The following is a 23,309-nucleotide window of genomic DNA, read 5'->3' on the forward strand; positions in this document are numbered from 1 at the left end:
ATCCCTGCCTCCAGGTCTGGTCCTGACCGGACGGATATTGAAATAGGCAAGGGATACCCACATGACCTGAAGGTGCTGCTGTGCAATGCCAGGTCGATGATGAATAAGACCACCGCCATTCACGGCCTGATTGTGGATGGATGATTTGACCTGGCATGTGTGACAGAGACCTGGTTGGAGGAAGCCGATGGGCCCGTTCTTGGCGCTGCTTGCCCACCAGGTTTCTCTTATGCACAGCAACCCAGGCCATCTGGGCGGGGAGGGGGGGTTGCAGTGATTTTTAGGAAGTCATTAGTTTGCACCAGGCGTCCTATTGGGAAGACCCAGTTCTCTGAGTGCATGTTCTGGAAGTTGGGCAATAGAGGCAGTACAGGATTCCTTTTGGTGTACCGACCTCCCCACTGCACCAAGGATTCCCTGCCCGAGCTGCTTCAGGTCGTGTCGGATGTGCTCCTGGAGACACCTAGCTTGGTTGTCTTAGGGGATTTTAACATCCATGCCGACACGACCTTACAAGGAGCCGCTCGGGACTTCGTGGAAAGCATGGCCACCATGGGGCTGTCCCTGAATAAGTCTGGCCCAACTCATAGCCGCGGACATGCCTTGGACTTGGTGTTTACCTCTATGGATGTTGGTGATCTGACATTAAGTAAAAGCGAAACAAAAGAAGTGCCATGGTCAGATCACTTTCTGGTGCAACTGGACTTCTCCGCAACCCTTCCCCTCTGCAGGGAGGTGGGACCGATTCGGATGGTCCGCCCCCGCTACTTAATGGATCCAATTGGCTTCCAAAGAGTGGTAGGGGATGTTTTATCCCATGTTGATGGCCTTTCAGCTGATTCCCTGGTGGCCCGCTGGAATGCGGAGTTAACCAGTGCTATTGACTGTCTGGCTCCGAAGCGCCCTCTCAGATTGCATGGAGCCCGGACAGCCCCGTGGTTTTCCCCGGCGCTGAGGGCAATGAAACAGTCGTTGAGACGGCTAGAGCGCCGGTGGCGGAAAACTCATTTTGAATCAGACCGGACACGGGCTAGAGCTCAACTTCGAGCCTACCAAGTGGCAATGGCGACGGCGAAGAGGACCTTCTTCACCATCTCCATCGCATCTGCAGAAAACAGCAGCAGGAGACTCTTCCAGGTGGTTCGCAATTTAGCGGAACCACCTGCTCCATCCGGGCCCAGTACGGGCCACATGATCTCCTGCAATGATTTTGCAAAGTTTTTTTTGCAGATAAAGTCGCTCAGATTCGGGAAGAGGTAGACTCCACCGTGGGAGCAGGGCCGGGGCGGGGGAGTGCTAGAGTCCTGTCTAGTCAAGTTTTGTGGGATCAATTTCAATCTGTTACCTCCGAGGATGTGGACAGGCTGCTTAGACGAATGAAACCAACCACCTGTCTCCTTGATCCTTGCCCATCCTGGCTTATAAAAGCTAGCCAGGAAGGGCTGGGCGATGGGCTTCGCGGGTTGGTAAATGCTTCTCTCCATGAGGGAGCCTTCCCAGACCCGCTGAAAGAGGCGGTTATTAAACCGCTTCTTAAAAAACCATCTTTAGATCCGGCCAATATGGCCAACTATCGCCCAGTCTCAAATCTTCCATTCTTGGGCAAGGTGATTGAGCGAGTGGTTGCGGAACAACTCCAGGCACGCCTGGAAGAAGCGGACCATTTGGATCCCTTCCAGTCAGGATTCAGGCCTCATCATGGGACTGAAACTGCCTTGGTCGCACTGGTCGATGATCTCCGGCGGGCTAGGGACAAATGTAAGAGCTGTTTCCTTGTTCTGCTGGATCTCTCAGCGGCTTTTGACACCATCGACCATAACATCCTTCTGGACCGTCTAGAGGGCTTGGGAGCTGGGGGCACTGTCATGCAGTGGTTCCGCTCCTTCCTCCTGGGCCGTGTTCAGAAAGTGGTGGTGGGGGATGAGTGTTCAGACCCCTGGGCTCTCACTTGTGGGGTGCCTCAGGGTTCTGTCCTCTCCCCCATGCTTTTTAACATCTATATGCAGCCGCTGGGAGAGAACATCAGGGGGTTTGGGCTGGGTGTCCATCAGTATGCTGATGATACCCAGCTCTACCTCTCTTTTAAATCAGAACCAGTGAAGGCGGTGAAGGTCCTGTGTGAGTGCTTGGAGGCGGTTGGAGGATGGATGGCGGCTAACAGATTGAGATTGAATCCTGACAAGACAGAAGTACTGTTTGTGGGGGACAGGAGGCGGGCGGGTGTGGAGGACTCTCTGGTCCTGAATGGGGTAACTATGCCCCTGAAAGACCAGGTGCGCAGCCTGGGAGTCATTTTAGACTCACAGCTGTCCATGGAGGCACAGGTCAACTCCGTGTCCAGGGCAGCTGTTTATCAGCTCCATCTGGTACGCAGGCTGAGTCCCTACCTGCCCACTGACTGTCTCTCCAGAGTGGTGCATGCTCTAGTTATCTCTCGCTTGGACTACTGCAATGCACTCTACGTGGGGCTACCTTTGAAGGTGACCCGGAAACTACAACTAATCCAGAATGCGGCAGCTAGACTGGTGACTGGGAGCGGCCGCCGAGATCACATAACACCGGTCCTAAAAGACCTGCATTGGCTCCCAGTACGTTTCCGAGCACAATTCAAAGTGTTGGTGTTGACCTTTAAAGCCCTAAACGGCCTCGGTCCGGTATACCTGAAGGAGCGTCTCCACCCCCATCGTTCTGCCCGGACACTGAGGTCCAGCTCCGAGGGCCTTCTGGTGGTTCCCTCATTACGAGAAGCCAAGTTACAGGGAACCAGGCAGAGGGCCTTCTCGGTAGTGGCACCCACCCTGTGGAATGCCCTCCCACTAGAGGTCAAAGAGAACAATTACCAGACCTTTAGAAGGCATCTCAAGGCAGCCCTGTTTAGGGAAGCTTTTAATGTTTGATGGATTTCTGTATTTTAGAATTTCTGTTTTTTTGGAAGCCGCCCAGAGTGGCTGGGGGAACCCGGCCAGATGGGCGGGGTATAAATAATAAATTATTATTATTATTATTACTATTATTATTATTAGTAGTAGTAGTAGTAGAATGTGTCCTTTTATTTAAAATGCATCTCTGGGTTATTTGTGGGGCCTGCCTGGTGTTTTTACATGAGTAGAATGTGTGCTTTTATTTAAAATGCAACTCTGGGTTATTTGTGGGGCATAGGAATTCATTCATTCCCCCCACAAAAAAATATAGTCTGGCCCCACACATGGTCTGAGGGACGGTGGCGCGTCCCCTGCTGAAAAGTTTTGCTGACTCCTGCTCTAAATAATACAAGTATATCACCACTACTCACAAATCAGAAGTTTGATGCATGCTTAGCCTAACACATCCTGACAACCAGAACATTCTGGAAACACTGGCGGAGGAAGAGGAGTGCGGGGGAAGCGTACCGCCCCCGGCAGCGTGATCCCGGTGGGGTGCCATTCACGGCTGCCTCCCGCCCGTGCTGGGTGCCACACCTCCGTAGGCGGCACGCCACGCTCCCAGGACGCATGCCACGCCACTGCGGGTGGTGCGCCAGGCCCGCCCCCATCTGCTCTCCGCCTCCCCCGGTGCCGCAGCATGAAGCTCCGCCACTGTCTGGAAATGTTTGTATACACAATACACTTTTATCTGCCCTTCAGCAGTGCCTGTGAAATTTTTGGTGAAGAAAACACACTCAGTGAGCAGGTCATTTTAGTTTTTTGAAAGTATGCATGCGTATACCATACTTCATTACATCCCCCTCTTTTAGCTTATAGAACCATAGAATTGTAGAACTGGAAGGAACTCTGAGGGCCATTTAATCTAACCAGCTGCAATGCAGGAATCCTAGCACATATTAGTACCCGTCCAACAGGAAACCATACTGGACCCTGCTTAGCTTTGCAAATGTGCTAACAGTTTCATTGCTGCACCACTAGGGGTGGTGTTTGATGAATTTCTGGGGGAACCTGGCCAGATGGGGTATAAATAATAAATTATCTATACGATGGGTGTGGGTGTGTGGAAATGCTCCTTCAGGGTCTAGAAACCAAGAGGAACATTGAGGGAGTTGGATATGATTAGCCGGGAAAAGAGGAGATTGAGAGGAGATCTTCAAATATCTCAAGGGCTGGAAGATGCAGCAAGCTTGTTTTCTCCTGCTCTGGAGGGTAGGACTTGAACCAACGGCTTCAAGTTATAAAAAAAGAGATTGCAACTCTACTTCAGGAAGAACTTTCTGACAGCGAGAGCTATTTGACAGTGGAAGGGACTCCCTCAGGAGGTGGTGGACTCTCCTTCCTTGGAGGTTTTTAAGCAGAGGTTGGATAGCCACCTGTCATGGATCCTTTAGCTGAGATCCCTGCATTGCAGGGGGTTGGACTAGATGACCCTTGAGGATTCCTTCCAACTCTGTGATTCAGAGCAAAGGAAATATAATGCGAAACAGATATACAAATGAGTTGGGTGGGGTAGTGGGTGGGGATAATGGTTTTCTGAGCACAAGCAATTATTCCATTGAAACATCTACAACTGCAGCTATTTTGAGGCATAAAGAAGAAACTCTAGGCAAGTAAACAGTTCAGATCTTTTTATTCCCTTGAGTGCAATCAGGAAAAAGGCCTCCGTGTTCTCTTGGGCATTTTACAGCTGTGTGAGCCTTATGTAATCCTTTTATTCTGATTCCTCAGGTCCTGGCAGAGTCTAGTTTAATCTGTGATGTAATAGGATTTGCCATTTTGAAGTTTCGTTGAAACGGGGCACTTTGTGTACCAGAGAATAATATTGGAAGGTGTGTGTGTGTGTGTGTGTGCGTGCTGAGCAGATAAATAGCACACCCAGGCATGACTGATAAAACGTTGTGCTGTTTTCAGTTTGGAAAGTCACTAATGTCTGAACTGCTATTGATTGGAGGGTGAATTTAGTTTGCTCCTGGCATGAGCACGCCTACCTTTGCCTTGAAAACTAAGCAGCAGTTCCTTGGGCAGAAATCGATATAGGAAGAGAATACCTCTGGATAAATCAATGGCAAAGCTCATATGCAACTCTTCCTTGCTACATTAAATAATGAGGAGCTGAGTAATTCTGTAAAATGGCTGCACATGGTGAGTAGGAGAGCCTGCTTAGTAGCAGAACTTGGTAGCAAATCCCCAAATGATAACTATGAAGCTGAAGTGAAAGGCACAAATACAGGATGGGAGACACCTGGTTTGAGAGCAGTACATGTGAAAAGGATCTAGGAGTCTTGGTAGACCACAAACTTGACATGAGTCAGCAGTGTGATGCAGCAGCTAAAAAAGCCAATGCAATTCTGGGCTGCATCAATAGGAGTAAAGCAACTAGATCAAGTGAAGTAATAGTACCGCTGTATTCTGCTCTGGTCAGACCTCACCTGGAGTACTGTGTCCAGTTCTGGGCACCACAGTTCAAGAAGGATACTGACAAGCTTGAACGTGTCCAGAAGAGGGCAACCGAAATGGTCAAAGGCCTGGAAACAATGCCTTATGAGGAACGACTTAGGGAGCTGGGTATGTTTAGCCTGGAGAAGAGAAGGTTAAGGGGTGATATGATAGCCATGTTCAAATATATGAAAGGATGTCATATGGAGGAGGGAGAAAGATTGTTTTCTGCTGCTCCAGAGAAGCGGACAGAGAGCAATGGATTCAAACTACAAGAAAGAAGATTCCACCTAAACATTAGGAAGAACTTCCTGACAGTAAGAGCTGTTCGGCAGTGGAATTTGCTGCCAAGGAGTGTGGTGGAGTCTCCTTCTTTGGAGGTCTTTAAGCAGAGGCTTGACAGGCATATGTCAAGAATGCTTTGATGGTGTTTCCTGCTTGGCAGGGGGTTGGACTGGATGGCCCTTGTGGTCTCTTCCAATTCTATGATTCTAAGTGGAAGAGAGTCTGCAACCGTCGGAGGATTCTGCAACTCACAGCGCAACTTTACCCATGTTTCATTATGGAGAAGTCAACACTGTGTGGACCAGGCTTCCTGAACCTCGCCCCCTCCAGATGTTTTTGGCCTACAATGCTCATGATCCCTAGCTAGCGGGACCAGTGGTCAGGGATGCTGGGAATTGTAGTCTCAAAACATCTGGAGGGCCGAGGTTGAGGAAGCCTGGTGTGGACGCAGTGGTGGGCGCAGGGGCAGCCCAACCCGCATTGCGGCCTAAGGTGAAAAGGAATGGTGCTGCTACCGGCACATCCACACAGTGGTGGCCTCCTGGCCCCCTTCTCACTGCTGGTAAGCCACTACGGTGCTGGTCCATGTACCACCGACCCTCTTTACATGCTTCTCTTGCATGCTCTAGTCAGTATTGTGTGGATAAGCCTCAGAAAAGCCAAGCTGAGCCATGGGGGTTGCAGGCTTCCCCCCTCCCTCCCCCTCATGGCCCCAAGGAGGTCTTCTACTTTCAGTTTCAAAGGATCTCGGCGTAGATGTGATCCAGGATACCCAGCTCACAGCCAACAATGGTTAGTGGTTACGAAGCCCACTGCAAAGCATGGATTATGAAGCTGACTTGTTTGTCAACTCACCACTGTTTTAAATCAGGACTCCAGGTTCGCATGTTAGTGGTACATCTGCTTTGGCTTGAGGGCCGCATTCACTTTCTGGGGGCTACATGTCTGTGGTGGGTGTGGCAAAAAATGGGCGTTGCCATAGAGATTGTTGAGGACCCTATAGAAAAGCCTAGATGGTCATATTCTGCCTCACATCCTGACATTTCTCACCTTGCCCCATGCTAAATGTATACAGTGGTACCTCGCAAGACGAATGCCATGCAAGACGAATTTTTCGCAAGGCGAATGTGTCTTGCGATCTGATGGTGACTCGCAAGACGAATTCGTTTTGTGAAAAATTGGTCTTGCGAATCGCGGTTTCCCATAGGAATGCATTGAAATTTAATTAATGTGTTCCTATGGGCAAAAAAAGAAATTTCAATGCATTCCTATGGGAAACCGCGATTCGCAAGACGAATTTTTCGCAAAATGAATTGACCCATGGAACGAATTAAATCCGTCTTGCGAGGCACCACTGTACCTGTAATTGGACATAGACCAGCTGTGGAGGAAGCCGAGGAGACAGCAGACCTTGAGTATCATTAAAGGCAGGAAAATGGGAGACAGATAATTGTTCCCCATTAGATGAATTCATCTATCAGGACAGTCTCATTGTTGGACTCCTAAGTTGGCATGAATAAGACTTACTCCAAAGCACAGGGTGGCTGCCATTTAGACGCCCCCACCCTAACACCAAAATATCTGTTTGGTCTTGAATATCATAGTGATGTTTTTGTTTCTTTGTTTTTAAAGGAATAGGAGACCTCAAAGTTCTGATTCCCATTCGGAAAGCCATACCGCCTCTCCTGCTGGCAAGGTCCTTTCTCCCTGCTGAGTAAATATTGTCCTGCAATTAAGTGGAGCAATTAGAGGCATTTAGCATTAAATGAAGAAGTAAGAGAATGCGATCCTTTTGATGGTTTGCATTATAATCCATCCACTTTCTCTATAATTATCGGAGAGTTCTCCAAACGTTCATTAACTAAATGGAAAGGCAGATGATGGCCGTTAGTCAGCAATATAAATCCCGCTGGAACGTTTCGTGAGCTCTCTGCACGATTAATATTCCTACTATTAGCGGGTCCTGAGAGAAATAGGAAGGGCGTGTAGCTTGGTGGGTTTCTGTGAAGTCTTGCTGATAAGAAGGCATTTTGCTTACAGAGTCATACCTGAACGTCAGCTATAGAGAAGATGACTGTATTTTATACCAGTATTTCCCAACCTTGGATAGCCTGCTGTTTTTGGACTACAACTCCCGTCATCCTTAGCCAGCAAGATCAGTGGTCAGGGATGATGGGAATTGTAGTCCAAAAACAGCTGGAGACCCAAGGTTGGGAAACACTGTTTTATACCCTACTTTTCTTCCAAGAAGGCCAACAACCCTTTGAGGTAGCAAAACCTGAGATAGAGTAACTTGCTCAAGGTCCCAAAGCAAGATTCAGGGCTGACTGAGGACTTAAACCCGCATCTTTCCAGTCTTATCCAACTGCTACACCAGATTCACTTAGGTCAGCTGTTGAATTGGGCCTGAGTTTCCATTTCACTCAAGGGCAATCATTCTGACCCAAAGTTTGCTGAAAAATCCAATGCCCACAGCTTCCTTGTTCATCTAAATACACTTTCACAAGAGGGGGTGATGGCCTGATTCGTGGGGGATCAGGCTACCAATGGCTGATATCCTCCATGCATTGTTGGAAGCAGTATATGTTTCTGGATATATCTGATATTCTGGAAATATCAGAAGGGGAGATTATTGCTGTGCTTCGGTTCTCATTGTATGCTTTCCATGGGAATCTGGTTGGCTACTGTGGGAACACGATGCTGGACTAGATGGGTCACTGCCCCATACCTGCCAAGTTGCTGTTAGAGAAATAAGGGACTGGGCCGGAAGTAGCGCTGCCGCCATTTTGGAACTGGGCGGAGCATGCTCAGAAGTGATTTTTGATGCTGCTTTGCCCAGTTCCAAAATGACCACCGCGCCAGAAGTCGCACTGCAGCCATTTTGGAACTGGGCAGAGCAGCATCAAAAGTCGCTTCTGAGCATGCTCTGCTCAGTTCCAAAATGGCGCCGCGCCAGAATAAACCGGGAAAAAACAAAAAAAAATCCGTTTTTTCCGCTAGGAACAGCTGGAAAAACGGGGATTTCCCGGGGAAAACGGGAGACTTGGCAGCTATGCACTGCCCTGGTCCAGCAGGCACTTCTTATGTTCTTAAATGTCAGAAGCAGATCTATGTGCGCATCAATGTGCACAGGGCTCTTTATGACATTGAAGCACCTCCAATCGCCTCTGCGTGCACAAAGCTCTATGCACACTTTGGAGCCTCTCTGTGCACCCAAGGACAGCTGGATTGCAGCGTATGAATTTTGTCTGTGCTTGAAGTTCTTGGTGCTGCATTTGACAGAGAGGTTCCTATTGTGAGAGGCTTGCCTGAAGACTTAAAAGCAGCACATTGATGTTTTTTCTGGGTCAAAACCAAACCACTTAAAGCTGATTTTACTGTGCATGCTCAGTTTTGTGGCTGGCCTCCTGCAGGCTGTTTCACAAGAAGGCCTTTGAAGTCATTTGTAAATGGGACATTGCAGGTAGCTGTGCTTACCCATGGATGAGCATGGAAGTGTTGGCATAGGTTTAATGCGAAAAAGCCCAGTGTCCCCAGAATGAAGAGATGGGAAGAGCTGAGCTCAGAGACATTTTCACACTCTTTGACTTAGCTGCACAACCATCTCCTTCACTGAAGATGTTCTGTCTGAATATGAAGTAAGACTGGAGTGTGAACCTGTAGTGAGAACTCATGGAGATCTTTTGCACAAGCTGATGGGGGTCATTCCTACTTACGTCTTCTTTATCTCTGTTTTTTTTTACTTGAGTTTCCCCACAGCTCTGCCCTTCATCATCACCAAAGTGCAACTTTTTCCTAATATACTCGTTTGTGTGTTCATTCCCCCCCCAACATGCACCTTTTTTTTTTAAAAAAAAAAAATCAATTTCCTCTAAATAGTGCATCTTTGTACTGTATGTCTTTTCACCAATATAGGCATTTATATGCACACTTTGGGGACCCAGGTGGCGCTGTGGTTAAACCACTGAGCCTAGGGCTTGCTGATCAGAAGGTTGGCGGTTCGAATCCCTGTGACGGGGTGAGCTCCCGTCGCTTGGTCCCAGCTCCTGCCAACCTAGCAGTTTGAAAGCACGTCAAAATGCAAGTAGATAAATAGGAACCGCTACAGCGGGAAGGTAAACGGCGTTTCTGTGTGCTGTTCTAGTTTGCCAGAAACGGCTTTGTCATGCTGGCCACATGACCTGGAAGCTATACGCCGGCTCCCTCGGCCAATAAGGCGAGATGAGCGCGCAACCCCAGAGTCGGTCACGACTGGACCTAATGGTCAGGGGTCCCTTTACCTTTATGCACACTTTACACTAATATATGCGTTTTGTGCACATGACTTGACTGAAGAACTGCATTGCAAAATTCAGAGGTGTGTGAATTTTAAAGGACAGCTGTTTTTCGGTTTGCATCTTGTTTCGGGGAGGGCAAATTGGCCAAGCTCGCCTTTAAACTCAAACTGAATCAAATTTCTCCCCTTTCACTCACTTCAAGCAGAGGACTGTTCCCTGTAAAGAGGATACAATTGCCATCCACCCCTAGAATGCTGGACAAGATGAGTGTGATCTATGAGGGCTTTTCATGTTTTATAAATAACAATATTGTTGTGATCCTTTTTTTAAAAAAGTCACTGAAATCATGACCTTTTCCTGTATTTGTTGGATATTACGTTCTCAAATGCCCTGTCTCTTTTACTGTGTTTTGTAATAACAAGAACGTATTTCTGAAAAAGAGTCAAGTTGTAAATGAATTTCCACATTTTCTGTTCCAGGCCTCCCCTTTCAACTCTTTGGCCAATGAAAAGTCCCTGTTTGACTGCAAAAGGGTAAGTGGAATTTCCCTCCCACCTGCACTTGAAAGTTTTCTTCTTCAAATGATAAAAATGATCTTGCTGAGCCTCTGGGAAGGGATCCTGCAGCTACACTCAAGCCTTTGTAGCTTCTGTAATTAAATAATAGATTAGAAAGAATTGGAAACTTGACAGGCTGCAGTTCATAGAAAGGTAAACTCTCTTTCCATTTGAAATTACGTGGCCCTGAGTGGCTGGTTCAGAATTTCTCCTTGCTGAGACTATTGGTGCTTCTGTTTCGAGACGATTGCGTGGGGAAGGGGAAATGCAATTACTGAGTTAATATTCATGCCACCTTCGCATTTTGATGACACCATTTCTGAGATTTTATTTCCATTTTACAGCACAATAATGGTGGCAGAGAGAGGATGCGAAATAGTTATATCTGAGTGGGAGTCTTACTGGACGTTTGTAAATAGGCACCTGGCTTAAAATAAGAAAGATAATGGATGCATTTATGATGACAGCAGGCTGGTAATAACATGCTCTGAAGCCTTGTGGTCTCCCCAGCTGCCTGGTTCTGACAAAGCCAATTCCCTTTTCCAGCCCATCTTTTTATCTGTCACTCCGAACCTTCCATTTGGCAATCCCATTGGAAAGAGCCAAGAAGGCAGGGTGGTGGCTTGGTTTGTGTGTCGGATTAAGACCAGAGTTCAAATCCTCACACAGCCCTGAAGCTCACTGGGCGACCTTGGGCTAGTCACCGTCTCCCAGCCTAAGAGGGTTGTTGCAAAGTTAAACCAGGGGGAGGGAGAACCATGGCCATATTCACACCAGGCATTCAAAGCACAATGTACAGTGGAACCTCGGTTTACAACTACCTCTGTTTATGAATGCCTCTGTTTACGAACGCTGCGGACCTGGAAGTGTTTACACCCGGGTTCCGCGGCGTCGGATGCGCAGATCGCTTCTGTGCAGCTCGTGCATGTGCAGAAGCGATCTGCGCAGTGCGTGTGTGAGCAGAAGCGCTCTATTGGCGCTTTGCGCACACGCAAAAGCGTGCCTTTGGGGAGCGAATGCTTCCGTTTACTAATGCCTCCGTGGAACGGATTGCGTTCATAAACCGAGGCTCCACTGTACACTTTAAACAGTCATGGCTTCCCCTCCAAAGAATTATGGGAGCTGCAGCTGCTTAAGGGCACTGGGAGTTGTTAGAAGAGCCCCTATTCCCCTCCCAGAGTTATAATTCCCAGAACGATTTAACAACCAATCACAGGGAACTCTGCGAGGGGAATAGGGGTCCCCTAAGAAATCTCAGCACCCCTAAAGTTCCCAGAATTCCTTGGGGAAGTCATGACTGGTGGTGCCACAGTGCCTTAAATGTATGGTGTGGCTGTGACCCATGTATGTTAACATGAGCACCTTGCAGGCTTACCATGCAGAAGGTCTTAGGTTCATTTCTTGGCATTTCCAGATAGGGCAGAGAATGTACTCTGCCTGCAATATTGGAGAGCCAGTCTGTGTTGATGATATTGAACTGATTAGCGGTAGCTGATGTGGTGCTCCTTAGATGCTATTGGACACTAACTCCCATCAGTCCCAGCAGCATGGCCAATAGGATGATGGCAGCATACCCTAGGGACGCAAAGAAATCCGGACACAACACTTGTTGAGGTTTTATTTTTGGGTGGGGTGGGGGAATTCTCCCAAAGAGCAGAAAGAGTGATACTCAAATACACGCTTCCTGATTCTTTTGGCAAAAACAGAGACATTTCCCCCAAACGTTTGAAATCCCCTCAGACACTAATTTTGCCAGGAAATTCCAGACGTATGGCAACCCTAGCATACCCTCCAAGTGCCCTTATTTTCCAGCGCTTGTCCGGTGTGACGGCGGTGGCCGTGGCGATGTGAGGGAGCATTCCATTGCCTCTCCGTAGCTTCTCTGTGGCGGCCACTGCCATCCTCCTCCCTTGGGCAGCTCGCAGCAGCTGCTGGAGAGTGGGCGAGGAGGAGGAGAGCCTGCGGCCACTGAGGCCCCGTGGGACACACCGGCTCTGAGGGACAGGCAGAGGGCAGGGCCAAGTCTTGAGGTTTTTAAAAAACACTTTGTGCATCGGCATCTAATCTTGCCCCTTTCTAAAATTTATTCATTGGTGTGTTGTTTTACTTTTTGTAAATGTATCGAAGGATAAAATTAAATCGGGATTGAGGCAGGGGCGTAGCAAGGGGGTGTGGAGGGGACGGCCCACTCCCAGCTCCATTTTTTGGGGGGTGGGCAGCGTGAGGGGCGCCGCCAGCACCCCGCTACGTAGTGTGCATGTGTAGCGACGCATATGTCGTATGTAGCGACGCCCGCCCCTGGGTGTGCATCATGTGTGCCACTCCAGGTGCCCAAGCAGCTTCCTACGCCACTGGATTGAGGAGTTATCTCATGACGGCAGTGGGCCTGTGTGTTGTGTCCTGTTGGTTGTGGCACTTACCTTGTTTCTGATAGGAAATGCCCTCTGGGGGAATGACAAAAAGTGTGTGTGTGTGTGTGTGTGTGTGTGTGTGTGTGTGTGTGTGTCAAGGAGGGTCTGTTGACGGGGGAGTGAGAAATGTCCCTCTTTTCATCCGAGGAATGTTGGAGTGTATGTGGGAGCTGTATGTAGTGTGCCTTGTGCCCTGCCCTAACCAGTTTGAATCCAGTTTGGAAACTCTGGCCAGCTCCCCTCTTCTTCCCCTGCTCATCTTGCACCTGCTCTGTACTGCCTGGCGCCTGATATTACATTTGACAGAATGCTGTTAACGGTACCAAGTATCCATGGGAGAGCACGAGACAAATAATATATGCTGAGCCGGGATACGCAGCGAGCCGGCATGGCAACCCTTGCGAAAATATTTCCCCAGAATCTCCATGAAATATTCATGACTCTTTTGTGTATTTGAACAAATCCTGGCGCTCCATCTCTCTCTCTCTCTCCCGTCTAGCAGGTAATATCAGGGACACAGGTGTTTACACACAGGAGCGCCCAGTGTGGAGCCTGCTACCCTGCAGAACCAGGGGTTTGTTTTTAATTTTGCACGGATGATATTTCACTCACCCAGACAGAGTAATCTTCATTCGGGAAAAGAGATTATTAGAAGCGAACGGTTGTATAATGGGGCACACAGAAAGCTCTGGATGTCTCATCAATTCCCTCCAGGCGCTTCTTTTCTAGTTAAACATATCCCCCAAACAATAATGGTAATGGCTGGGTGTTTGCTTAATATTCTACATAAGCGCTTGATATTTGGCTGGATGAAGCAGGCGAGATTTAATTCTGAATTCTGAGAGCGTGCAGGAGAGGAGAGTCCTCTGGCAAGATGAATCCAGCAGCAGAAAAAAAGCATGGTGCTTGTTTAACTTGGGGATCTGGCTCTGGGCAGTTACACCCATTGTACCTGGGAGATGGAAGTGGGCGAGACTAGCATTTCTTTGGCAAATCCTCTCCTTGCTTGATTCCTCTTCAACTTTGTTGCCACACCAACGTGACAATGGCCCAATCTGCACTATGCCTTTACAATACTATTATGTCACTTTAACAGTCGACTTCCCTGAAATAATAGTTTGTTCAGGGTGCTGAGAGCGTTTAGGAGACCCCCGTTCTTCTCACAGGGCTACAATTCCCAGAGTTTCCTGGGGAAAGGTGTTAAAGCGCTATAAGAATTAGACAGGAAAAGCAAATAGCCCATTGTGCATTGTAGATGTTTGAAGGGATATTTATTGAGATCTTTCATGGGCACCACTGATGGCACTAGTGGGCACATTGGTGCTCACGGGCACCACATTGGTGACCTCTTATCAGAGAACCTTTGTACGTTGAAATATACTCGGAGTCGAGAGTGAATTTCATGCTCTTTATTCAGCTCGTAGTCATCAAGGAGAAGAAGAGAAGAATACCCTTTTCCCCAAACCATCTGCTTATATACATTATTTACACAATGGGCTTTGCGTGATTGGCTACTTCAGGGCTACACCTGTGGGCCAATCAGTTTGTGGATTGACTTCTGCCAGCAGCCTGATTGGCTGCTCCTGCAGGCCAATCAGGTTGCGGATTCACTTCTGCCAGCCGCCTGATTGGCTGCTCCTGCAGGCCAATCAGGTTGCGGATTCACTTCCACCTGGAGTTGAATTGGGTGGCTCCTGCGGACCAATCAGACTGTTGATTCTGGATCCTATTGTTCTATGATTCAGCTCAATACATAACATACGTAATGTCAGTTCAGTTTCTTGGTCAACCAAAAAGACTTTAACCACTGATATTTCCATGTGTTTGGGAAAGACAACGCACAGTAACACTTGCACAGATTTTTATTTTTTTTATTTTCAATTTTTTTTTTGGCCCTCCATGTTATTTCCTGTGACGTTACTGCCACAATGTCTGACGGAATAAATTCAAACAAATAATTAGTCCAGACCTCTACTGTTCATTTTTCTCTATCTTTCCAACCTAAAGCTATTGTTGCCTTTCCCGCTAGTATCGTTGCTTTGAAGGTGTGCTGGTCACCTTTCTCTATGGCCGTGTTTCCTAGTATACCCATTGTCATAAGATTGAAGTCTATAGGTAACGTCACTTTAAAAACTTCATTAATAACCTTAAGGATTTTATTCCAAAATCCCCTTACCTCTGGGCATTCGCAATACATATGGGAGAACCATCCCTTGGCTTGTTCACAGTGCCAGCAAGTTAGGGTTCAATCCTGGTATCATATTAGCTAGCTGGGCCGGAGTTCTATACCATTTTAGAAAGAATTTTAGTTCGAGCTCCCTAAATTTGCTTACTTTAATCTCGTCTATTCCTTTCATTATCCTTTCGACCTTTGATTCGCTAATTTGTTCTTCCTTACTCCACATCTTTTGAATAAGTTGGGTTGTCAGTTCTTTATTTGTAATCATCCTCTTATAGATTTTACCTATCATTCCTTGTTTAGTTTTTTTCCATTTGTTTATATAGTTCCTCTACTGGCTCTTCTAATCTCATATTTCCTGTCTCTTGGGCTTTAAGAATTTTATTATATAACCCTCCAATTTTTAACCAGTATTGGTTACCTATGTTCTCTGTTACTTCCTGAAATGATTTTAAGGACTCTCCTCTATACATATCTTGGACTATGTGATATCCCTTAGCATTAAGAATTTTCCACCATTTGGGGTCGTCTATTGCCTCATATATGCTTTCTAAGGGTGCCCACAGAGAGATCCTTTTTAACCATATAGGTTGCCATCTCCTCTTACTTACTTGGATGGTGGGCTTGAGGGCACCCTGAGCAAGTTTGCAGATGACACCAAACTGGGAGGGGTGGCTAATACCCCAGAGGACAGGATCACACTTCAAAATGACCACAACAGATTAGACAACTGGGCCAAAGCAAACAAGAAGAATTTTAACAAGGAGAAATGTAAAGTACTACACTTGGGGGGGGGGGGATGAAAGGCACAAATACAGGATGGGAGACAGCTGGCTTGAGAGCAGTACATGTGAAAAGGATCTAGGAGTCTTGGTAGACCACAAACTTGACATGAGTCAGCAGTGTGATGCAGCAGCTAAAAAAGCCAATGCAATTCTGGGCTGCATCAATAGGAGTATAGAATCTAGATCTAGGGAAGTAATAGTACCACTGTATTCTGCTCTGGGCAGACCTCACCTGGAGTACTGTGTCCAGTTCTGGGCACCACAGTTCAAGAAGGATACTGACAAGCTGGAACGTGTCCAGAAGAGGGCCTTATGAGGAACGGCTTAGGGAGCTGGGTATGTTTAGCCTGGAGAAGAGAAGGTTAAGGGGTGATATGATAGTCATGTTCAAATATATGAAAGGATGTCATATGGAGGAGGGAGAAAGATTGTTTTCTGCTGCTCCAGAGAAGCGGACACGGAGCAATGGATTCAAACTACAAGAAAAAAGATTCCACCTAAACATTATGAAGAACTTTCTGACAGTAAGAGCTGTTCGGCAGTGGAATTTGCTACCAAGGAGTGTGGTGGAGTCTCCTTCTTTGGAGGTCTTTAAGCAGAGGCTTGACAGGCATATGTCAAGAATGCTTTGATGGTGTTTCCTGCTTGGCAGGGGGTTGGACTGGATGGCCCTTGTGGTCTCTTCCAACTCTACGATTCTATGATTCCTCCATATACCTAATGCCAATTTCCTGGGTCCTACCACAGATATAAAACCCTTGTTAGAGTCCAAGAGCGGGTCTTCAGTAAAAGTAATTAAAGGAAGATGAACAGTCTTGGCTTATTATCTGTTCGGTTTCACAGCTGAAGACATGGAAGCAGAGGGACAATCGGGAGAGTTGAGTGGGCTGGGCAGCGAGAGGAGCGCTCTGTTTGGTCTCAGAACAATAATGTACGGAGCAGGAAGAGGTCAAAGAGACTGTGATGCAAAGGAAACAAAGGCTGACCTAGAATAGGAAAGCCTGAATTTCCAGCACTGAAGGGGATGGGTCAAAATGTCTGCACAGAACCTGGAGCAAGTCTAGTGAGCGTCTGTGGAAGGGAAGTTAATGTTTCATGTCTTCGCAAGAAAACAAAATAAAAGCCTCCAAGGCAGAAAGGTGACATGGGCTTGGAACGTAGACCTGCTTGCTACCACTGAACTCTTAGAATCATACAATTGTAGAGTTGGAAGGGACTCCCAAGGGTCATCTAGTCCAACCCCTGCAATGCAGGAACCTCAGCTAAAGCATCCATGACAGATGGCCATCCAACCTCTTAATGAACTGAATTAAATTTACTGCGTTTATATTCCACCTTTCTGTCCAAGGATCTCAAGGTGTTCTTCCCCTCATCATTTAGTCCCCCCACAACAACCCTGTGAGGTAGTTACAGGTAGGTAGCCGTGTTGGTCTGAGTCGAAGCAAAATAAAAAAATTCCTTCAGTAGCACCTTAAAGACCAACTAAGTTTATATTTTGGTATGAGCTTTCGTGTGCATGCACACTTCTTCAGATACATCTATCTGAAGATATATACTATCTGATAGTATATATCTGATAGATATATACTATCAGATATATACTATCTGAAGAAGTGTGCATGCACACGAAAGCTCATACCAAAATATAAACTTAGTTGGTCTTTAAGGTGCTACTGAAGGAATTTTTTTATTTTCCTGTGAGGTAGGTTAGGCTGAGAGGCAAGGAGTGGCCCAAGGCCACCCAGTGAGCTTCATGGCTAAGTGGGGAGCCAAAAGGGGACAGCCAGGATTGGGATCAGAAGGCGGGGCGGCTTCTGCCAATCTGGGATGTCCTGGTTAAATTGGTTAAATTGGCTGTATACTCTTGAATGCCTCAACAACATAGTGATGGTCTGGAGACATGCTTTGCTTGCTCTCCTGAACCATTCTTTGGCAGCTGGTTCTAAGTGGGAGGCTTCAGGGTTCTAGTAAAAAAAAAAACCCACATGGTTGACACCTGTCCCTCAAGGCCCCTGCTCACTGCACTAGGCTATCATCCTGCAATCTGCCTAACAAAGGAATGTCATGATAGTATCCCTCAGAAGTCATAACAATATCCTTCCCTAATTTGCTCCTTACATAACCAGTGAATTAGCGGTGAGATACAAGCTGTAGAGACATCCTTACCAAGCGTGGTATCATTTTACGTTCTCCTGATTTTTGCTTTTCTATGTTTGTACCCCTGATTTTATTATGCTATGCTGATTTTTTTAAAATGAGAGGCAGTATACAAATACTTTATGAGAATACATTTTATTATGTACCCCACTTTGAGAAGATTTTTCTTGATTTGGCGGTGCAGAAATACAGACACACACACAAATAATCAAACATTGTGTACATGAGGGAACTCTAATATTTCTTTCAAGGAACAGATGTTTCCACTGAACGAACAGAAGACGTATATTGCCTGACTTAATTGCAGCTTAATTCTGTGCCTCTTCCTCTCTGTTCCTCAACGTGCAGAGGGAGCAGCCTTGTTTTCCGTCGCAGTTTCTTGATTTCCTCCGCATCTCTTTTTCTTGACAACACAGCTTGCCCCTCCACCCCCTGCTCCGTGACTGTTTGAAATTCCTGCCTGACTTTTGTCTTCACGCTGTCAACTTGTCGCTCGGTGAACTCTGTTGTTGTTATGACAGACTTTTAAAGAAGCTGGATTTGATGCCTCATTGTGCTGTATGAACGCAAGCAGAGATGAGAACAGGACGGCGCCGTTGGATTAGCAGGCTTGGGGGGGGGAAGCTGTCATCCAAATGGTTTCAGCAAAATTGCCCCTAATTACTTGAAAAGGGTGGGAGGGAGGGATGGGGGGGTCTCCTGGATGCTAAGGCTCTGCATTTCAGCTGGAAATTATCACGGGAGTGATAACTGCAGCCGGCTTCAATGGCAATACAGCCATCCACGCAAGACTGAAGAAAAACACAGAACCGGCAGCGTAAGTGTAAGGGGAAGAGAATATAGGGATCCTCCTCCCCTCATCAGGAGCAGCTTCTCCACTGGCAGCAATGCCAGCGAGGATGGGGAGGAGTCCAGTGAGGAAGGGGGAAGAGAGGTCCAGGGCTCTGGCAACACAAAAGAGCCCCTGCTACATGTGAGGGAGGAAGAGAGAGGGGGGACAGGGGGGAGAAGGAAAACATGGAGTGTAGACCCTTCCCCCCCCCCGGTTCCGAAATTACGCAGGAGAAGGAGATTTGCCATCCCGAGACTCTTATGCTGGAAGAAGTATAGGGGCGGTCCATTCATTGCCGGATTCTGCATCGGACTGAGCAGACATGTTCTACACACCAGTTTCACTGTAAATAGACTGCACTAAATAAAACTGTCTAAAGACAAGAATGCGGAGCGACGTTACTCTAGAGTAGTCGCAACAACCCCCTGACAGTAAGGATGGACAAATTTATGGGTGTTAACAGCTGCACACTTCAGACCTGCACATGATCCTTCTTAGCATTCTTTTTCAGTTTCTAAAAACACACATAACAAACAATTCGCGCATACCCCCCAAGAAACATTCCATGCATATACAGTGAGAGAGGATGTTAGTACATATATCCATGTTTGGTGGGAATGTAAATTATTTTGGTAAAATAGTCTTTGAAGACACCGGTCTTGAAAGATCTACATTGGCTCCCAGTACGTTTCCGAGCACAATTCAAAGTGTTGGTGCTGACCTTTAAAGCCCTAAATGGCCTCGGTCCAGTATACCTGAAGGAGCGTCTCCACCTCCATCGTTCTGCCCAGACACTGAGGTCCAGCACCGAGGGCCTTCTGGCGGTTCCCTCGTTGCGAGAAGCCAAGTTGCAGGGAACCAGGCAGAGGGCCTTCTCGGTGGTGGCGCCTGCCCTGTGGAACGCCCTCCCATCAGATGTCAAAGAGAAAAACAGCTACCAGACTTTTAGAAGACATCTGAAGGCAGCCCTGTTCAGGGAGGCTTTTAATGTTTAATAGATTACTGTGTTTTATTTTTCTGTTGGAAGCCGCCCAGAGTGGCTGGGGAAACCCAGCCAGATGGGCGGGGTATAAATAATAAATCATTATTATTATTATTATTATTATTATTATTATTATTATTATTTGAAGACGTTTCTTCTGTTATGGAACCCGATCTGAGGCTTTATTAAAGCTGTTCACAAATGAGGGCTTACTTATCTTTCTCATGTCTGCAGCTAGGAATGTAATACTGGAAAACAGCCCTGCATTTGATGGTCCATTGCTGCATCTGATGTGTGGATGGCCATCATGCCTAGAGGTGAAACAAGCATGTCCAGTCTGCATACGGTGTGGGTGCAATCCAGCTCCCACTCTCTTGCCACATATAAGCTGTACATGTAAGGACCTGGGGAACTGTGCTGGTTAGAGTGTCAGACTACAGGTGGGAAGACCTCGATGCAAATCCTCACTCAGTCATGAAGCACATTGATAGGCGAATATGTCAACTTCATTTTCTGGTGCTTCCCCCCCCCGACTTAAGCTTTCCACATTTCTGCACCAGCCTCTGGATTTATTTTCTTTAAAGTCCATGTGAGAACTTGCCAGCATTTCAGCGTGATTTTCTCCACTGAACACATTTTTTGTTTGTATGTAGTTTTGACCCAAATGTACACATTTTTGCAAGCATTATAATCATAACTTATTTTCTATTCATTTTTATTACCTGCATTTCGTAAACATTGAGCTGTCAGGTATGCATCAATATGCATCTCCTCCCAACGTAAAAAGGCTGTGGGCCCCACCCCCGAAACTGGTGCAAAATGTGGAGAACTGAATTTAAAATTTGAATAACGAGAAATGAAGAGAAGCAGAATTCACAGGTCCTTCCATCCCCACCCAGAACCATCAAAAACAGAAGACAGGCCACAAAGAACAGAGGTAAAAAGGTAAAGGGACCCCTGACCATTAGGTCCAGTCATGCGGCGCTCACCTCGCATTATTGGCCGAGGGAGTCGGCGTACAGCTTCCAGGTCATGTGGCCAGCATGACAAAGCTGCTTCTGGCGAACCAGAGCAGTGCACGGAAATGCCATTTACCTTCCCGCTGTAGTGGTACCTATTTATCTACTTGCACTTTGACATGGTTTTGAACTGCTAGGTTGGCAGGAGCTGGGACCAAACAATGGGAGCTCACCCCGTCGCAGGGATTCGAACTGCTGACCTTCTGATCAGCAAGCCCTAGGCTCTGTGGTTTAACCCACAGCGCAAAGAGAATGAGTTCTAAATATGGCAAATTAAAACAAAACCTGGGGTTCTTGGGAAGCTGATATCTGTAGCCAATGCCACATTGTGTGGCTTTTCTGTGCTTCCACAGCACACATACACAGAGCTGTAACTTCAAGTTTGATTTTAGGAAGAGGGAGATTCTCCCTGCCCCCTGAGACAGTATTGGAAAAGGAAAGTATTCTTGGATGTTGCCAAATCTGTGTGTTCCAGCTGTATGAATGGACACACAAGCTCTCCAAGGCTTTAAACCGGTGCAATTAAGGGATGCTGAATTCTAATGAGTGGGCATAGCAGCTTTCCCGGTTTGCACATTGCCTGTTCTGAAGCTGTTTATTTATCTGCTTAGCTAATTAGAAAAATTAAAGATGGGGCATGTCTTGGCAAAGGGTTGCCAGCCTGACGGCCAACAAACAGCACATTTAATTACTGAACTTCAGACACGTAATGAGGGATGAAGCAGACAGACTTACAGACAATGTGCTTCTCATTAATTAGGCAACAAAGAAAGTTGTGTCAGTGGGTGGCTTGGGGAGGGGGAGGAAGCCGGAGTCTTAACTGCTCATAATTGCTTGATCTTCTTTGTTGGCTCGGAGCAAAGCAAAGCCCAGGCGAATGTTTCTTCTGCAAAACGGAGCCGAAGGAGATGGAAATAGCAATAAAAGCAAATAATTTGGATACAGGATGAAATAAAACTCAAAGCACCAGGCAGAGATGGATTTGTGCTCAGTCCCATTTAATTTAAGCTGCCGGCTGCGTCTGGGTTAGGATTTTGATAGCTGCAGAACAGTCAGCATTTGAACATGAATAAAATGTATGCTTTGTAGAATTGTTGGGCTTCTTAAAGGCTTGTTTTTTGTGTTTCTTTTGACAGAGGCAGTTAATTTCAGGGCAGATAGTTTTCTGATGTTGCAGAAAAGTCATGGCGAGGTTACAGATTTTAACTGCAATTGTTAGTAGGCGACTATGCAGCAATTGTCATAGCTACATACCCAGCTCCTTCAACCGTTCCTCATAAGGCTTGGTTTCCGGACCCTTGATCACCTTGGTCGCCCTCCTTTGCACATATTCCAGCTTGTCAATATCCTTCCTAAATTGTGGTGCCCAGAACTGGACACAGTCCTAAAAGTCTTAGGTCCTAAAGGTCTAGGTCTAGCAGTGCCCAGGCTCTTTCCTCACCTGTATGGAACTCACTTCAGACATCTAGCATGTCTACCCGAGTTTCCAATAAGGTCTGATTTTACTGCAATCCAATGACACAAGCACACACACACAGATGCACGCACACATACTGTAGGCATAGGTAAGCAGAAGTAAGGAAATGTGATTTCAATCTTGGCCCTATTTCTATTTCTATTTATTACTTTATTACGGGCATAGACCAGCATAAGCAAGACATCTAAATAAATAGCATAACAGTATGACTCTAAGCGAATAATTATTAAATAAATGGGAGCAAGAACCAAACGTAGATTTAAACATACAGGTATGCATAGAATACATAATAATAATATAATAATAATTTATTATTTATACCCCGCCCATCTGGCTGGGTTTCCCCAGCCTCTCTGGGCGGCTTACAACAGAAAAATGAAATAAAACAATTAAACATTAAAAGCCTCCCTAAACAGGGCTGCCTTCAGATGTCTGGTAAAAAAAATCTGGTAGCTGTTTTTCTCTTTGACATCTGATGGGAGGGCGTTCCACAGGACAGGCGCCACCACCGAGAAGGCCCTCTGCCTGGTTCTCTGCAACTTGGCTTCTCACAACAAGGGAACCATCAGAAGGCCCTCGGTACTGGACCTCAGTGTCCGGGCAGAACGATGGGGTTGGAGACGCTCCTTCAGGTATACTGGATCGAGGCCGTTTAGGGCTTTAAAGGTCAGCACCAACACTTTGAACTGTGCTCGGAAACGTACTGGGAGCCAATGTAGATCTTTCAAGACCGGTGTTATGTGGTCTCGGCGGCCACTCCCAGTCACCAGTCTAGCTGCCGCATTCTGGATTAGTTGTAGTTTCCGGGTCACCTTCAAAGGTAGCCCCATGTAGAGCGCATTGCAGTAGTCCAAGCAGGAGATAACCAGAGCATGCACCACTCTGGCGAGACAGTCCACGGGCAGGTAGGGTCTCAGCCTGCGTACCAGATGGAGCTGATAGACAGCTGCCCTGGACACAGAATTGACCTGTGCCTCCATGGACAGCT

The 23,309-nt window shown here is 46.8% G+C and overlaps 1 protein-coding gene across 1 annotated transcript in view; it reads left to right on the top strand.

The window, feature by feature from the left end:
- The window catches only part of RASGEF1B (RasGEF domain family member 1B), a 223,434-nt gene that overhangs the window by 33,840 nt on the left and 166,285 nt on the right, over window positions 1-23,309 (top strand). The window contains exon 3 of the mRNA XM_088660602.1: window positions 10,402-10,455. Coding sequence (XP_088516728.1) covers window positions 10,402-10,455 — 54 coding nt within the window. The remainder of the gene's footprint in view (window positions 1-10,401; window positions 10,456-23,309) is intronic.

The sequence above is a fragment of the Zootoca vivipara genome, chromosome Z1 (assembly GCF_965207765.1).
Source record: "Zootoca vivipara chromosome Z1, rZooViv2.hap1.1, whole genome shotgun sequence".
NCBI lineage: Eukaryota > Metazoa > Chordata > Lepidosauria > Squamata > Lacertidae > Zootoca > Zootoca vivipara.